The sequence below is a fragment of the Mobula hypostoma genome, chromosome 7, assembly GCF_963921235.1.
Source record: "Mobula hypostoma chromosome 7, sMobHyp1.1, whole genome shotgun sequence".
Classification (NCBI taxonomy): Eukaryota; Metazoa; Chordata; class Chondrichthyes; order Myliobatiformes; family Myliobatidae; genus Mobula; species Mobula hypostoma.
In genome coordinates, this window is record NC_086103.1 from 139,695,950 (window position 1) to 139,715,189 (window position 19,240).

At 39.6% G+C, this 19,240-nt stretch overlaps 1 protein-coding gene across 1 annotated transcript in view; it reads left to right on the forward strand.

The window, feature by feature from the left end:
* ddx10 (DEAD (Asp-Glu-Ala-Asp) box polypeptide 10) overlaps positions 1–19,240 on the forward strand; it is a 291,208-nt gene that overhangs the window by 15,980 nt on the left and 255,988 nt on the right. Inside the window, exons 2-5 of the mRNA XM_063054140.1 lie at positions 5,486–5,546; positions 9,180–9,310; positions 11,263–11,421; positions 18,903–19,023. Coding sequence (XP_062910210.1) covers positions 5,486–5,546; positions 9,180–9,310; positions 11,263–11,421; positions 18,903–19,023 — 472 coding nt within the window. The remainder of the gene's footprint in view (positions 1–5,485; positions 5,547–9,179; positions 9,311–11,262; positions 11,422–18,902; positions 19,024–19,240) is intronic.

A 19,240-nucleotide genomic window follows, 5' to 3' on the forward strand; every position in this document is an offset into this window, starting at 1 on the left:
AAATAATCTGGGTAATTTAACATCTCCAAATTACTTTGCAGATGATTTAAAATTCTATTCTCCCAATTTTCCAAAAAAATTACTATCTCAAATTTAAAATACTTAAGACATTATTATAAATTTCTCCAGTACAATAATTTGTAAGTGGAAAATATCTGGTGATTGGTATGATCCTTAACAGTGTTGATGTGCATCAGGATCTTGGGGTTTCCAAGTCCATAGCTCACAGAAAATGGAGCACAGCTTGATAAACTGGAAAAGAAGGTTCAGTTGGCCTTCCTTATTTGCGAGGGATTGGTTCCGGGACCCCTCGCGGATACCAAAAACCATGGATGCTCAAGTCCCTTTTTCAACCTGTCTCAATGCAGTGGACCTTCGGACCCAGCGGAACCCCAGACCTTATTTAACCTGTCTCAGTGTGGTGGGCATTAGGACCCGGCAGCGGAGCTCTGAATCCGCAGTGTTCCTGTTCACGAAAATAATCACGATCACGATTGAAAATAAAGTGGAAATAATAAAGCGATCGGAAAGAGGTGAAATGCCATCGGTCATTGGAAAAGCGTTAGGCTACAGTCGGTCAATGATCAAAACAATTTTAAAGGATAAAGTGAGAAAGGCCCTGCCCTGATGAAAGTAACAATTATTACTAAGCAATGCAGTGGCTTAATTATTGGGTTTTGGGGTTTTGGGTTTTTGATCCTCCACATCAACCCGGGATGGATGGACCGCGCTCGGGAGCAATCTGTCACTGGATCTAACTCGGGAACTTCTGTTCCTGATCCTGGCGCTGAAACATACAATTCTTAAGTGTTTTATATGCACAGAAAGGTAAAATATATACTATATACTAAGACAAACGTTTGACTGACTGACGCTAAATAATACCAGATGTACCTGTTCCAACTTACTGAGTACGAGAACTTCTGGTTTTTTATCGATCCCGATCCACGATAACCTACGCACATCCTCCCGTATACTTTAAATCATCTCTAGATTACTTATAATGCCTAATACAATGTAAATGCTATGTAAAATAGTTGTTATACTGCATTGTTTAGGGAATAATGACAAGAAAAAAGGTCTGTACATGCTCGAACAACAAGTGCTGGAAGAGCACTTCTGGGTTTTCTTGATTTGCGGTTGGTTGAATTCGTGCATGCGGAACTCGTAGATAAGGAGGGCTGACCGTTTATGGCATGCTTGGCTCCTTTCATTTGTCTCAAGTGTTATGTATTCAGTTTTTAAGAAGAGAAATCAAGCTGAATGCAGTTTTGAGTGTTTCTTATTCATGAACCATACAGTTATACCAGAACCTTTCTATTTTTATATTCCATCCTCCTTGCAGTGAAGACCAACATTGTAGAGCTGGGGAAGAGAGGAAACAAGTTAGTTTTATATAGCACTAATGGTGGAGAGGAATGCTTTGGACAAAGGAAATATCTTGGCACGGCTTTTCATAAATCAAGTTCTGTATGACATTTGGAGAATGTGATTTGTATTTGTGAATACAAATATATTCTGTCAAGGCTGCTGTGGGAATAAACAAAAGATGTAAATTGATTTTTAATTTTTCTACTCAATTTGAGAAGGAAAATATTCAGGAAATATTGAGCTCTATTCTGGTTGCAAATTGGTAACATTTTGGACCAAAAATTGGCAAGGCGCTCTATTAGAGAATATCAAATGTGAGTACTGTTGAATGCTTTGTAATCTTTAATTTGATAATTTTAAAGCTATTTTCTTAGTAGTTATTGAGACTGGGGTAACTTGCTACTTTTGCTTATGTGATCTATAAGCACTTAGATCGTTACGGTTTGAGAGTTAGTTCCATTGTTAGGAAATCCCTCTACTTTTGTAGATGATAAGTGGTGACCCCTTTTTTGTGTAGCTCCAATGGGAATCATCAAATATTCCCATTTAGGGCTACTACAGCTGAAATCCACAGGCACAGTCATGGTTACTTCAGTAAGTAACATCGTTTTAAAACGTTTAAAAAAATCTATATACTGTATCCTCAATCAGTAGACCCCAGACTGCAGACATGGGTTGCGAGTGCAGTTTCCCCTTAACAAAAAGGAAATGAGGAAAGCATGCTGGTCTGAAAGTAACGCAGAGCCCTTAGTACCACTTTGTACTATTCTACTAGTGCATGTACAGTTTCTAGAAAATAAACCTAAAGACCTCAGAGCAAGATTGCAGTACCAGAGGGACATCAGGGACTGCTGTGTACTTTGTTTATGGAAACATGGCTCATCCCCGTCATTTTGGATGTTTGCTGCAGCCTGGGGGCTTTACCATCCACTGCAATGATAACTGAATCTCCTAAAGGTAGAGGAGGCAGAGTATGCTTCATGATTAACTCTTCGTGGTGGTTCATGCTCAGTCCTGCTCACTGACCTGGAATATCTATGGCTCAAGTGTTGTCTATTTTATCTACTGAGAGAGCTTTTCGTCATAATCCTGGTAGTAGATGTCAGGGACACACTGGAGGAGCTGAACATGGTGATCAGTCATCAGGAAACAGTACACCGAACCCTTACCAGCTGCTGCGGTGGATTTCAACCAGGCCAGCTTAAAGAAGTCTCCAAACTACGATCGCCAAGATATCACCTATTGAACCAGAGGAGCCACCGCGCTTGACCACTGTCGCACCACCATCAAGAACGCTTGCCATACCACCCCATGCCTGCACCTTGGAAAGTCCAATCACCCTGATGTACTACTTCTCCTGGCATACAGGCAGAAAGTGAGGACTACACACTAGTGGTGAAAACCACAGAGATATGGTCCAGGGAGGTGGAGGAGCACTTGCAGGATTGGTTTGAATCAGTGGACTAGACAATATTCAACGATTCATCTTCAAATCTTAATGAATACACCACAGTTGTCATCAGACCTGCTTGGATGAGTGTGTGCCTTCGAGAACACATTGGATATATCCAAATCAAAAGCATTGGATGAATCAGGAGATTTGTAATCTGTGGCATTCAACACCGGTGATCCAGAACTATGCAAGAAATTCAGGTGCGGCCTACAGAAATCTATTTTAAAAGCAAATAAACTATTCTGATTGAAGTTGGAGATGGGATCTGGTGCTTGTCAGCTCTGGCAGCGTCTGGAGGCTATTACTTCCTACAGGATGAATTTTAACACCATGAATGGCTATGATGTCGCACTTCCAGATGGCCAATGCCTTTTATGCATGCTTTGAAAGGGAGAATAAAACTACACCTCTGAGTGGTTGCAGCATCTGGTGACGTTGTGATCTCTTTCAGAGGCCAGTGTGAGAACATCTTTCAAGAGCATAAACCCTTGCAAGGCACCAGGCCCTGATGCTGTATCTGGTAGGGCACTGAAAACTGATTGTCAGGAGAGTTCAAGGACATCTTCAAACTCTCACTGCTGCAGCCGAGTTCCCACGTGCTTCAAAAGGGTAACAGTCATACTCGTGCCCAAGAAAAATTAGGATGAGTTGCCTCAACGACAACAGCCCAGTTGCACTCCTATCTGCTGTGATGAAGAACTTTGAGAGGTCGATTGTGGCCAGAATCAGCTCCTGCCTAAGCAAGGATCTTTTCCCACTGTACTTTGCCTATCACCTCAATAGGTCTACAGTAGACGCAATCTCACTGGTTTTCCACTCGTCCTTGGACCACCCGGACAATAGCAATACCTAGGTCAGGCTGCTGTTTCTCACTACAGCTCAGTGTTCAACATGATCATACCTGCAGTTCTAATCACCAAGCCCTCTGTACCTCCCTCTGCAACTGAATCCTTAACTTCACTGGCAGGCCGCGGTTTATGTGGATGGGAAACAACAGCTCCCCAGTATTTAGAGCACCTTTAAAAAGTACTGCCTCAAAAAGCTGGCATCCATCATTAAGGACCTCCGTCATCCAGAACATGCCCTCTTCTTATGACTACCATCAAAGAGGTAGTACAGGAGCCTGAAGGCACATATTCAATGTTTCAGGAACAGTTTCTTACCTTCCACCATCAGATTCCTGAATAGACAATAAACCCATGGAAATCATCATTTTTTTTGCTCTCTTTTTGCACGATTTCTTATTGCAAGTCATAGTTTTATTTTGTTTTGCATTGTACTGCTGCCGCAAAACAGCAGATTTCACGGCATATGCAGTGATACTAAACTTGATTCTGATAGTTTTTCAGAATCAGTTTTCTGATAAATTTTTTGTGTGTTTTGCAGATGAAATTCCTAAAAGATATGCTGTAGGTTTTGGTGTTGTTCAGGGAAGCTGCCTTGGTCCCCTACTCCTCCCCTTTGGAGACAGCCTTAGAAAGCATACATTTTGATTTCCACAGTTATGCAATGGCACACAATTGTATTTCATGGTTGAACCTGACGATGAAAACACTCTGCCTTCTCTGATATCTGGTATGGCTGCAATAAGCAAATGGAAGAGCAATAATTTTCTAAAACTAAATGAAGATAAAACTGAAATACTTTTGGTTGGTCCCCGAGTCAAAAGAGATAAATTTCTTGATAAACTTGGGAACTTGGCTGTCCTTGTAACTAGCCTGAATGTTACCCTTGGTTCAGATTTGAATTTTAAGTCCCATGTAAATAAAGTGACCAAAGCAGCATTTCTACACTTAAGAATTATTGAAAAGGTATGTCTGTTTCTATCACTTAATAATGATGAAAAACGAATTCATGCCTTTATATCGAATAGACTGGATTACTGCAGTGCACTTTTTACTGGCCTTCCAAAGCAATAAACTTCAACTCATTCAGAATGCTGCTGCTGAACATATAACTAAAACCAGATGAAAGAACTTATTACCCCCATCCTAGCTACTCTGTATTGGCTTCCTCTTGTTTTTAAAGCTCTTCGTGGTTTGGGACTGAAGTACATCACTCAATCATATTAGCTTTATAATCCTGCTCAAGCTCTTGGGGTTTCCTCCACTAGACTCTTAAATTTAAACAATCTCGTTCAAAAAGTAATAGGCAGGTCAGCTTTTTTGATCTATGCTCCTGAACTCTGAAATTCAATATGGGATGCAGACTCAGTTGACACTTTTAAATACAAGCTTAAATCCTCTTTATTTAACCTTGCTTTTAACTAACATCTTTTTGTCATTTATTTTCATGTTTATTTTATTTTTTAATTTTCATATTTGTACTTTATCCCACTGTAAAGCACTTTGAAAAGTTCTCTATAAGTTTTGACAAAAATTGGCTGTTCTATGCTTTGAATTGAATTCAAAATAAGATCCTGTTGATACAACTTATCAAATATTTAAAGTTTTTTGGTAGTTCTCTGAAAGAGTGTGACTTCGCAAGAATCTTTAGAAGTCGACTCCTGAGTTCTTACCCTATTTGTAAGAAAAGTGAAAGATCTACTGTAAAGTTTGTAATTGGAAAGTGTTTTGAAAAACTCGTAACTTGTATGAAAAGCGCAAAAAGATTCAAATCTCTTTTGTGAAATGTGCTAATTAATATTTTTCTGACTTTCAGATAAATGCCAACGCGATACTGCAATTTTCAGATTTTCCATTGTCCAAAAAAACTATTAAAGGTATGTTCTGTTCTACTTTTTCCATTGCTTTTGAATTATTGATCTAAGTCAATGTATTGTTTGTGCTAACAACAGGAATTCTGCAGATGCTGGAAATTCAAGCAACACACATAAAAGTTGCTGGTGAACGCAGCAGGCCAGGCAGCATCTCTACGAAGGGTCTCGGCCTGAAACGTCGACTGCACCTCTTCCTAGAGATGCTGCCTGGCCTGCTGCGTTCACCAGCAACTTTTATGTATTGTTTGAGCTCTCTATATTGCTTTGTAAACCGCCAGTTGGGTTTGCTTGAAGCACAGCAGGGTATTGGTTGCTCACTTGCTATTTCACTTCTGCTCTTGCTCTGAGATCAGTATTCTCATTTAACCTATTGCTGCTTGCAGCTAAGAGATCTGTGGGTGAAAATGTGCCTACTTGACTGACTGGAAGTTAGAAGTCTGGCTGATTTTTCTGCACTTAGCGAAAGTGTTGCAGCATTCAGAGTGTGAGAGTTCAAAGTTCATTTATTTTCAAAGTTTGAGCCACAAAAGAAACACAATAGAACCCTTTTTTAAAACACACACACACACACACACACACACACACACACACACACACACACACACACACACACACACACACACACCTACCTGTTAAACATCCAATGTTGGGGAAGAACCAATTGTGTAAACAGTAAAAAAAAAGTAAGCGAATAACACACGGAACATAAACCACAAAGTCCCTAGAAGTGAGTTTACAGCCACAGAGGCAGTTCACTCGCTTCAATGTTGAACCTGGCCCAGGAGTCTGGCACCAGGTCATGTTCAGTGTTGTGGCAAGTGCTGATGGCTGCAGAGTCACTTCAGTACTGAAGTGCCTTGATTAAGTTACACAAATAGTTTTAAAAAAAATGTCAACAAAAATACATGGAAAGTGAGTTGCAGATTTCCCAAAAGTGACTGCGCAGGAGCCCGTTCAGTGCTGAGTGAGTGAAGCTTGTCTAGGAGCCTGAGGGCTACAGGGCAACAACTGCTCCCAGAACTGGCAGCATGGGATTCAAGCTCCCTGTGCCTCCTGCCCGATGGTGTTAGTGAGAAGAGAGGGAGTTCCGTCAAACACACGCAGATGACGCTGAATAGCTGTTTGCTTTTTGCTGTCATCCGCGACTATTTTAATGTTGGTCGACGCTTTAATCGGTGAAGAGTAATGGCATTGCTGCAGTGTCCAGCTTCAGCGATGACCGCCACACCTGTACCTACACTCTCGTGAATCTATTTATTGCTACGTTGCTGTTCTGGGATGCATTTTTACAACGTTCAAGGTCAAAGAACTGAATTATTTTTGTTACCTTAGCTGGAGAATGGAGGAGAAAGGAATTTTGACAGTGAATGTTTCAAAAATTGTCGAACCATGTATGGGAGGCTAGATAAGTTATGTTTTTTTGGTCTGTTTCAGTGAAGCTTAAAGACCAACATACATGGCTGTCATCTAATACTTGACATGTTTACTTTGTTTTCTTGGGTTATTAATAGAAGAAAACTAATAGAAAGTTTACTGATTTACTGCCTACTTTTGTATGTCGGGTAATTTTTTTTCAGAGATGGTACCAGAGGTTATAGCTGAGGATAAAAAAGAATAGGCCTAACTCTTTTTTTGGAAAAGTGAGGGATTAACCTGATCAGTGATTAACTTCATGTAATGGACTAATAGGTTAGATGTGGACATGTTGCCATGGAGCAATGGATAACAAAGGGCTTGATGCAGCTCAGGTTTAATGCAGAGAAATGAGAGATGGTGCACTTTGTTTGGAAGAATGAAGAGAGGCAATATCAAATAAAAGGGACTGTTCTAATACAGATACAGGATCAGAGATATCGATGGTAATCCCGAAAGCACTCTTAATCACAATTTTATATACCCTGAAGCTGCATTTTCTGTGTGTATAACAAAACGTAAATTGGGGGGAAAACACATTTTGTGTTTCTTATTTGCTTTTCTTCCACATAAATTCTGTAACACCAAATTTTATTCCATATCTGAAATTTTTGGCTAGTGACTTCTGAATTCTCTAAGGACAAAGTTCTGTTATCTCCACTGCCATAATGTAGGAAGCCATATACAATTCTGGGCTTGATCAATATAGGCATGGAATATAAAAGGAAGGGAGCTATATTAAATCTTTATTAAAACACTGTGTTTGCCTTAACTAGAGTACTGTTTTCAATCAGAAGGATGTGTAGCATTAAGGTCCAGAAATGATTTATGCCATTGCTTCCTGTGAATGATAAGGGAGAGTGGCTTAGAGAGGTTACAGCCATGTTTGTTATTGGAAAAGGCTGGGGAAAATTTGATTAGGAGTTTATGAAATAGACTCTGTGGATAGGGGAAACTTGTTCTCTTTAAGGATTTGGGATCAAAATTCTCAAGTATAAAATAAGGGCAATACTTAAAAATGTGCTGTCAACCTGCTGGACCTGTCACACAGCTCCTTCAACAGTACCCCAGAGCTCATGACTTGTACCAGCAAGAAGAAAGACTTTAAGTGCATGGAAATATTATTACCTGCCCGTTCCCTGGCAAACTACATGTTGGAGACACACATGATTGCAGATGCTGGAATCTGGAGCAACAATAAGATAAAAAATCTCAGTGTGTTTGGACCAGATGCGGCTCTTGACCTGAATTGTTGACAGTCCCCTTTTCCTCCACAGATGGTGCCTGACCCACTGAGTTCGTCCAGTTTCTTGTTTGAAATTGCAAACTGATTTGGAAATTTAGATGTTATCTAATTTAAGACATTTAACAAACTAACATCAGTATTCTCTTGCAAGATTGTATCCCCAGCTCTGAGGCTCTAAATGCATATCCAAAATAAGTTCTAAAGGATTTAAATGTGCTATTTTTGTTTAGTTTTTAAAAACGATTTCTTGGAATTGAACCAGATCTAAAGTAAAAGAAAAGCCAGTAAGCTGGAAGTTACTAACGTTTGCTACTAAATTCTGAGTCTGCATCTAAGAGTTGATCACAGGAAGAGTTTCCAATTTTTTGGGAAAAATGCTTTCATATAGCCCTCACTATAGACAGGAGTAGGCCACTCAGCTCTTCGAGCCAGCACCGCCATTCACCGTGATCACTATGAGAACTCTTTCCACTTTCATGTAGTATTTATCCCTGAAAGATGTAATTATATTTCTGTTCATATTTAGGAGGAACTTTGATTATCAAAACTTCTGTGTATGTGAGTAGAATGACATTATAAACTTGTAAGTAGATATTTGCATTCCTCTCCAGCCCCTTCTCCACCGAGATAATGCTGTTTTCTTTTGCAGGTGATAATGGTAACGAATTGAAGGGAGGTTTTTCTGATGTGTGCCAGCATTTGGTTTCTTAAAGTATTTTTTTTCCAAATAATTTTAATAGTTGAGGATCATTTTGATAACTGATCTTATTTTGGTTATAGTGATAAAGGAGTATTTAAGGACTAAAGTGAAGCACATTGTTGGACACTTGATATTGCAAGATGTTCTATTTACATACAGATTCTTTCAGTGCAGTGCTTCTCTTTGATTGGAGGGGAGGAATAGAGTATGGTTGTATTAAGCAGCAAATGCAGTGATGCTTAACTGATTTGAAAATCTGAAAGCTGTTTTCTTCCAGGCTTGATGGAGGCTGAATTTCGACTGCCAACTGAAATACAGAAGCAGACAATTGGCCTCGCCTTGCAAGGCAAAGATGTACTTGGTGCTGCAAAAACTGGATCTGGAAAGACATTGGCCTTTCTTATTCCCGTAAGTAACTGGGACTTAATGCTTTGTAAAACTGGTTTCTTTAGCATTGGCCCAAGCAAACTTGAGTACTTCTAAAGGAAATGTTTGTTTTGTGATACAATTCTATGTAATTTCTTTTTTTATCTAGCTGTTCTTTTAGTGAAAGAATGCAAATACACATAAGCCATTTCTCTTGTATTTCTTCAAATTTCTAACACCATAATTACAAATGACTGTGATTTGTACTATAAGGGTGAAGCTGCATCTGCATCCCTATTCCAATTATTCCTTAATCTTTTAGTATTAGGAGGGGTGATTGATAAGTTTGTGGCCTAATGTAGAAGGAGTCCATTTTAGAAAACCTAGCACATTTATTTTTCAACATTGTCCCCTCCTACATTTACACACTTAGTCCAGCGGTTGTGGAGCATACGGATCTTGGACCTCCAAAAAGTGTCCACAGCAGGGGTGATTGATAAGTTCGTGACCTAAGGTAGAAAGATGAGTTATTAACTTCAGACTTTATGCAGAATAGTGTTGGCATGTGGCCAAGTGGTTAAGACGTTCGTCTAGTGATTTGAAGGTCGTTAGTTCAAGGCTTGGCTGAGGCAGCGTGTGTGTCCTTGAGCAAGGCACTTAACCACACATTGCTTTGCAACAATACCAGTGCCAAGATGTATGGGTCCTAGTGCCCTTCCCTTGGACAACACTGGTGTCATGGAGAGGGGAGACTTGCAGCATGGGCAACTGCTGGTCTTCCATACAACCTTGCCCAGGCCTGCGCCCTGGAAACCTTCCAAGGCGCAAATCCATGGTCTCATGAGACTAACGGATACCTATAAATATGCATAGTCACTCAAAGAGTTGAACTGCATGTGCATTTAGTAAGAGCTGTATAACACATCTCCGTCTACCGTAGGCCACGAACTTATCAATCACCCCTGCTGTGGACACTTTCTGGAGGTCCAAGATCCGTTTGCTTCACAACCGCTGCACTAAGTGTGTAAATGTAGGAGGGAGCTATGTTGAAAAATAAATGTGCTATGTTTTCTAAAATTGACTCCTTCTACCTTAGGCCACGAACTTGTCACCCCTCATATTTCACTGAAAGCCTTGGTTCTCCTTGGACCTTACCATGAGAATTAATGTTATATTTGTTTAACATGCTAGTAAAGTAATAAATTACAATAAAAACATTTTGACTACTATTTTACTCTTATATTCTGTAAAAACAGCCTTATGGAAGAGGGCAAGTAAGATGGTGTTCACTGGCAAAATATTGTGAGCCAACTCCTTTGAGTTGTATGGTTCCTAGTTGCAGTGTAGTTTGGTAATGAGGTTTTGGAGTTTTATTTGCCAAAGCAATGGATTAAATTAGCTACAGCAGGATTTCAGTCAGCTGTAAAGTTTGGTGTAAATGGTAAGTAGGGCTTTTGGATGGTTGTCATTCTTAAATCTGCTGAATGAGTATGTTATTCTAAATTTTATACATTACCATTTAAATATGTTTATATTTGGTTAAATCATACCTGGAGTAATATTTAGTTCCTGGCATAAAAGAAGGAACATACTGGCAGTGAGAATGCAGTATAGATATAATAAAAATGATATTTGGTTGCAGAGTTAAATTTTGAAGGAAAATGAATCAAGTTCAACTTAAGGAATGAAGGGCAGAAGTATTAATCATTGGTCAGCAAGGATTCTGTTGAACAGCAGAACAGGCAGGAAAAACTAAATGGATATTTATTTTATGGAACATAAATTTACATGCAACTTGGTTTTTTTGTGTTAGTTGTGCACCTGAAAAATATAAACTTTTCAAAATAGTAATACTGTTGTGAATATAATAAGCAATCACATAAATGCAAATTCAAATTTGACAGCATGATGATAAGTTGGTAGAAAGTGATTTTTTTTTTGTTTTCTTTTTTGAACAACTGGTCTTCAACAACTTATTTTTTGCTATTCCTTAGGTACTGGAATGTCTTTATCGTCAGCAATGGACTTCAGAAGATGGAATGGGTGCTCTCATTATATCACCCACCAGAGAACTGGCTTATCAGACCTTTGAAGTCCTGCGGAAAGTGGGAAAAAACCATGAATTTTCAGCTGGACTCATAATAGGAGGGAAGGTGGGCATTAGGAAAAATCACTAAATGCTTCATAAGTTGAGATGCAAAGTTGTTCTAAGAAACATTTTTGTTTTAAGTATTGGGGGAACATACAATATATTGTAGGTGTCTGCCATAAATATGTTAGACAATTAGCAATATTACAAGTTTTCCCGGCTATCCGAAGGTAGAGCATAAGCCGGAATGTCATAAAATGAATAAGCAATTACCATTTATTAATATGGGAAAAATTTTTGAGCGTTCCCAGACCCAAAAAAACCTACAAAATCATGCCAAATAACAAATAAAACCTAAAATAACAGTAACATATAGTAAAAGCAGGAACGATATGATAAACACACAGCCTATATAAAGTAGAAATACTTTTCTGCAGCATTGTCTAGCGCAGCTAAAATCTCACGGCAGCACTCTCCGCAGAAACATGGCACAAGAGCTCTCGGCAGAAACTCTCTCTCCAGTAACCTTTAAGCTATGAAGCTGCCAAATCGTACCAAATAACACGTAAAAATACACAGCCTATATAAAGTAGAAATAATGTATGTACAGTGTAGTTTCACTTACCAGAATCGGGAGGACTCCAATAAGTTGCAGTTTCGTCACAGTTAAACACTTATACGAATAACTACCTTCTGTAATTAATTTCTTCAGTTCTGTTGGGAACTTTTTGGCAGCTTCAGTATCAGCCGAAGCACTCTCTCCGGTAAACGTTTAAATATGAAGCTGCCCTCGCTTCAGAAACGTATGTACAGTGTAGTTTCACTTACCAGAATCGGGAGGACTCCAATAAGTTGCAGTTTCGTCACAGTTAAACACTTATACGAATAACTACCTTCTGTAATTAATTTCTTCAGTTCTGTTGGGAACTTTTTGGCAGCTTCAGTATCAGCCGAAGCACTCTCTCCGGTAAACGTTTAAATATGAAGCTGCCCTCGCTTCAGAAACCGATCAAACCACCCATGACTACATTTAAATTCCACTTTCGCAACACTTTCATCACCATCGTCCAGTGCTTTCTATTTCAGCTTATTAAACAGACTGACTGATTTCTCCTTAAGTATAAGAAAACTTAACGGAACACCACGCTTTGTACACCCATCAATCCACTCAAGCAATAGACTTTCCATTTTATCTATTAGCGGATGCCGACTAAGAGAGACCACTTTGCTACGAGCAGAACCAACAGTAATGTCGGCAGCTTTCAAAATTCTTTCTCTCTGCGTATAAATAGTGCGAATGGTGGACGCAGGCAAGTTCAACGCACGGACAATGTCCTTACTTTGTTCACCACGATTGAAACGCTTAATTATGTCTAGTTTTACACTGAGTGTAACACCCTTACGAGCTCTTTTAAGCTTTTCTGATACCTTGGAACTCATCTTGCTAACGGATGCACAAAATAAATCGAGATAAAGCGCGTGTTTAAGCAATGCCGGCTAGAATGCTGTTCCGGGGGAGGAGCTTGGCTGTTCGGGCGTGTGCTGCCTTTTTTCATAACAGTGAAAACACCTTCTGTTAGTGAAAACAGGTAACTAATGTAGGTCTTTCGTAACAGCGAGGTGTCGTAAAGTGAACGTTCGGAAAAAGGGGGCCACCTGTACCTGCAAATTTCAATGTTCAGCTTCTCTTTGTTATTGCTACCAATGCTAAATTGTCTTAATTAGTGATTTTTTTTGGGAGTATTTTCCATTGCTTTATGTTAATTAAGTGAGCTTGGAAAGATTGAAACAGTTAAAGAAAAACTGTCTTAAAGCTGGCAGTTTTGGATGTTATCCTGCACTTTGCTGTCAAAATATTATTTATGTTGTGGCTCTCCCTGTTATTTATGTGTAAATGGTACATCAGCTTTCTGTTTCCAAGCACTTAAATGTCCAAATTAACTTATGATCTTGTTATGTTGCAAAGAAGGTGAATGACTTCCATAACATATTCTTGCACTTTGCTTTCAAGGTATCCTTCATGCTATTCCCCTTAAATTTCTTACAAAAATGTCTACTGCATACCAACTTTAGTAGTTTCCTTTTGACCTATGTTCTTGGTTAAAGAACACTACCATTTTAAAATGTTCACTTTGGTTTGGAAATCTTTCATGGTCTTGCCCTATGCTATATTCCTTTAGCCTTATAACCTTATGAGATAAGTGCATCCAATTCAGACCTTTGAACTTCTCTGATTTTAGTTGATTCACTTTTTGTAGTTGTGCCTTCAGCTGTCATGGTTGTGTGTGGTGGAATATCCTGCATAAACTTCTCTAATCGCTTGCCTTTATTCCTTGAAGATGCTTTTTGAAATCTACCTCCATTCAAAAAATTGACCTGAATATCCTGTTCTATAATTGGTGTCAGTTTTTTGTCTGGTGATACCGATATGTTTTACCATGTTAATTATACAATACAAGTGGAAATGTTTGCTACAGAAAGTTTAGTCATTTTAATTCCAGGTATTTTATTGATAATTACCTGTCAATCTTTTGACAACGACTGTTAAATTCTATAGTTGCAATGTTTCATTCCTTCAAATGTTTATTGGTTTTGGAGGGTTTATAGATAATCTGGATATAAAAATTCCCAACTCCTATCTGTCCCATTTTTTTTCTCACTGTCTACTGATTATCCATTTTCATGTTCATCAGCATACCCCACAGAAGGTTTAATGCCTATACATATAAGGACAAAAAAACATGGAATTGTTTGCTATATTTCCTTTTGAGAGCTGTGCTGCCTGTAGTATCTACCTCAAGGCACTGGAAATCTGACACCAGTGGTCTTGTGCAAGTCATTCTTTAACTCCAAGGGATGCATTTGTCGACCTACCTCTCTACCAGAGGTCTTTAGGTTCAGATCCAGGGAAAAATTGTCAAGCACAGTTTGCTTAAAACTACATATTGTTTATTAGCAAGCTTGTGTTGCTCAGTTGATGAAATAGAGTCCCCGCTCGCACAGCCTGGGGAAAATCTGCAAATCAAGCGAGCAGCAGAGTACTGTCTGGGCTGCTGTTTTACATAAGTTATCACATACATACTTTGATAAGGGTACACAGAGCAATTTTCTCATGCAACAAACACTTCTTTGTTCATACATTATTCTCACAGCATGACTTGTCAAACTGCCAATAAATCAGTTAGGTTTTAGCCCTTTTAATTCTTCATGTAATCCCTTACATAGTCTGAGTTGGGATAGTCAGCATAGCTTTGAGAAGGTAGGTCATGCCCTATGAGTCTGATTGAATTCTTTGAGCAAATGACAAAACAAATTGATGAAGGTAGAGTGGTGGATTTGTTTTATATGGATTTTACTATATTGCTTGACAAGGTTCCCCATGGTTGGCTGATTCAGAAAGTCAGGAGGCATGAGATCCAAGGACTTGGCTGTGTAGATTTAGCTGACAGAAGTCAGAGGCTGGTAGTAAATGAGGCATATTCTGCTCGGAGGTTGGTGACTAGTGATGTTCTTCAGGGGTTTGTTCTTGTACCCCTACTGTTTGTGATTTGTATAAATGACAGATGAAGAAGTATAATGGTGGGTTAGTAAGTTTGTAGACGACACAAAGATTGGTGGTGTTGTGGCCAGTGTAGAAAATGTCGTAGGTTATAATGGGACATTGTTATAATGGGTGCAGAGCTGGGCTGAGAGGTGGCAGATTGAATTCAAAGTATGTAGTGATATGCTTTGGAAGGTCAAACTTGAAGGCACAGTACAAGGTTAATGCAAGTATTCTTAGCTGTGTGGAGGAATCCTCAATCATGGATCCCTCAAAGCTGCTGTGTAAGTTGATAGGGTGGTTAAGAAGGCCTATGGTGTGGTGGCCTTTATTAGTTGGGTGTTTGAGTTCAAGAGTTGTGAGGAATATTGCAGCTCTGTAAACACACTTTAGACCACTCTTGAAGTATTGTGTTCAGTCCTGGTTGCTTCATTATAGGTAGGATGTGGAAGCTTTAGTGAGGGTGCAGAGGATGCTACCTGGATTAGAGAGCATGTCTTATGATGAAAGGTTGAGTAAAGTAGGGCTTTTCTCTTTGGAGCAATTGTGCATGAGACGTGACCTAATAGAGGTGTGCAAGTTGGTAAGAGGATTGGGTAGAATGGACAGCTAGCGCCTTTTTCCCAGGGTGGAAATGGCTAATAAAAGAGGACATTATTTTAAGGAGATTGGAGGAAAGTATGGGGGGTGGTGGGAAATGTCAGAGGTAAGTTGTTTACACAGAGTGGTGGATGTGTGGAGCCTGCTCCTGGGGGGGGGGGTGGTAGAGTGGGATATAAGAGACACCTATGTAGTTGGGCACGTGGGTGAAAGAAAAATAGATGGCTCTGAGGGACGGAAGAATTAGCTTGATCTTAGACTAGTTTAAAAAGTCGGCACAACATCGTGAGTCAAAGGGCCTGTACTGAGCTGTACTGTTCTATGGTCTGTGGATTGTTAAAGAAGTAGCAAGCAAATTTATTTCAATTGAAACAAGCTCAAAATTGTATTAAAAACATAAATATAATGCTTAATTAGAGTTCAGAAACACTTAGTTCTAAAAAAAATTTATGTCTGAGATTGTGCAGTGTATACCTTTAAGCAACTTCATATACTACTAAAACTCTCATGCTCTGTTTGTTTGTGACCTCCAATTAGCGCAAAAAGTGCATTACAGCGGCACTTGGCTAAATCGAATTAAATGCGCTAACTTACAGAATGTAGGCAAAGTTCAAGGTTTTCTATTCGTATAAAATTGCTCCTTCGCAAAAATCAACAGGCTCGCATTTACCTGAGAGCCGGTTCGCCATCATGGAAATCGGAAAGTAACAGCCCGACGCATGCACACGGCTACCCTCAGCAGCGACACCTACCGGAGCAAAAGGACAGGGCAGTTCTATTTCGAGCAGTCACATTCTGCTAATCACCATCAGCATGTGCAGGATTGGGACAGATCAAACTGAGACCCATCAATAGGAGATAATTACATCTTATTGAATGACGCACTTCGAGACACCCATCAAACCCTTTGCTGCAGTCAAAGGACAGCGGCGACTATATCACATCCATTTAGGAGAGCGCCAACCACATCATCAAGAATAATTAGCATCCTTTGGTGTTACTGCTTCGTATCTTCTATGCAGCATTAGGGTTAAAGAAAAAAGGTCAGTGTAATTATGCCGCGTGGAAAGGGAAGGGGGACATTATGGTCAAGAGATGACGCCAAATGTCTTTGGGAAGTGGCAAGGAGAGGGAAAGAACAAGAATCGGATGAGGCCAAAGCTACACGACTCCTGATCAAAGAGTCAGGACAAAAAAAGAAGAGAGAAGAGGAGGAGAGGCATGTACGACTCCAGGATCAGAGACAAAGAACAAACAGCAGAAGAGATGAAGAGACGGGGGATGAGAGGACTGCACGTCTCCAGAATGACAATGAGAGGCACAAGGGTGGCAGATAAACGAGAAATGATGCCATCAAAAGTGTCCTTGGTTAAATGAGAAGGAACTATATTTGCTTTGCTACATGTCGTTCTTCTTTAATAAACTGAGGTTTTCTACTTCAGTTTCCAAAGCAAAGCGATACCAATAGCATCCAGGAAAATTTAATGTTCATTCTGGTCACATCAGACTGCACTACCCTTCTCTCAAAGGGTGTCTCAATGGGTCATCCCATTGTCTAGTTTCTCCTAAATTTTGTTTTTACGGCTATCCTGCTGAACACTTTCTGTGTCTGTCTGTGTAAAAGAATCCAGTATAAACAGTCTGTACACTTCTTTCCTATACCTTGTATCTATATTCTGACACTCAAACCATTCTTCAGAATGGCAAAATGATATGTGGGTTGTGGGCCTTTCTGGTAACATATTCTTACTGAAAAGCAGTGTGATACAAATCAGTATTTTAAATATGAACTAAACTGATAGTAAAACTGGTATGGTCACAATATGGCTTATCAGCACCTTCTATCGCGAAGAAAGGAATAAGCAATAAATGTTGGCCTTGCTAATGATGTATGCATGCTTTAAAATAAAATTTCTTCACAGTAGCAGAGTAGTCACCTCCCCTTTTCCTTTGATTCCTGAATTTTCACGACAGCCAGAACTGTGCCTAGTACTGCACACTTGGCCATATCCATGTGTAATCCCAAAGAAGATGATTTTCACCTCCCAGGGAATTGTGTTCTGTTCTTCTGCTGTACATTCCAAGATCCAATTAGCTTTCTTTGTTCCTGACTATCTCAATCTGACAAAGCAAGATGTCTCTTCTACTCTGTGTCCTGCAACCTGGCGGGACTTAATTTAAAATGCCCCAATTACTTTTCTTGGCTAGTTTTGGTATCTTGCATTTGTCACTGTGTTAATAATAAGTTTCCACTCAGTGTAACCGATTATTTCCCAGGTGGCACTTGCATCTTTTTCTCATGATTAATATGTCTGTCATTAATTTGGCTGCTATTTCTGGTTTTGCTAACTACTTTAAAAGTCCTAACAACTGTTTGCTTCTCGTGTTACCTTTCTGTCCTTTACCCTTCATGGCCAGTAAGTGACTAACATAGGAGAAAATTTCAGATGGTCATCATATACCATCTTATGATTTATGTGACCTATGTGTTGGTATCTTTGAATTGTAATAATGATAATGTATGTGTAATATTGATGTATGTTAGTTTACTGATACCTATAATATTGTCTGATTGGGAAAAGTCTTAATGGAAAAGTTAATTAGGCAATATGTTAGTCCTGTATATGCTTATATGTTTACAAGAGGAGAGGAGAAGATGGCGGCGCGACGCAGCTCGCAGCGGCCTCTCCGGTGATGATGTCTGTTATTTGTCAAGTAGGGTGCCGTGCACAATCCTGATTTGATGGAGACAGACGTGAGAGCACGGAGGAACATCTGGTGAAACTTCTGAAATGCCTGCTTCGCTGCTGCTGCTACTGTGTGGTCCGAAATCTCCAGAGGGGGAAGGCCCCGAGTCCTCGGCTTTGCTTGTTGCTCGGTGGCCGGGGCGGGGTCGAAGCGCTCGGCAGAAGATGGTGCTCTATGCCTGGTGTTGAAGGGCTGGTCGGAGGCTCGAAGTTTTCAGACGGACTCAGAGTCCGCTGCGGTCGGGTGCTTCCAATGGTGCTGCATCGGCAAGTTGGCGGCGCTTGGAGGTTCATGGCAGGGAGAGTTTCTCCCTTCTACCGTCTGCGTGAGATGATGAGGCTATTGGGACTTTAAGACTTTTTTTTACCGTGCCCATGGTCTGCTCTTTATCAAATTTTGGTATTGCTTTGCACTGTTGTAATTATATGTTATAATTATGTGGTTTTGTCAGTTTTAGTCTTGGTGTTTCTGGTAGTCCTGTGTTTCTTGTGATATCATTCTGGAGGAACATTGTATCATTTTTTAATGCATGCATTTCTAAATGACAATAAATGAGGACGGAGTGTCCTCATAATCTAATCTAATCTTTCTTGCCCTGTTTCTATTGTAGTAGTCAATTTAATGTAATTTTTAATACATATAATTACTTGCAATAGGATTTGGAAGGAGAATCGGCGAGGATCCATCAAACTAATATTGTCATCTGTACACCTGGCCGTCTCCTGCAACATATGGATGAGACATCATATTTCCATGCTTCTGACCTTCAGATGCTTGGTAAGTATGTCTGGGACAATACATCCCGTTTGTGGTGGTGGGAAAAGTACTGTCTTCAAACATAATTGATATTGATTACTTTCAGATATAAATGTTATTAAAATATCTCTATATAGAGCGATGGATCCTTGTCATTCAAAAGAATTGGAGTTTACAAAATGTCTCCATTTTCCTTCCTTGTCTCCCTATCCTGCCAGTCTTGGTTTTGAAGTTTTTA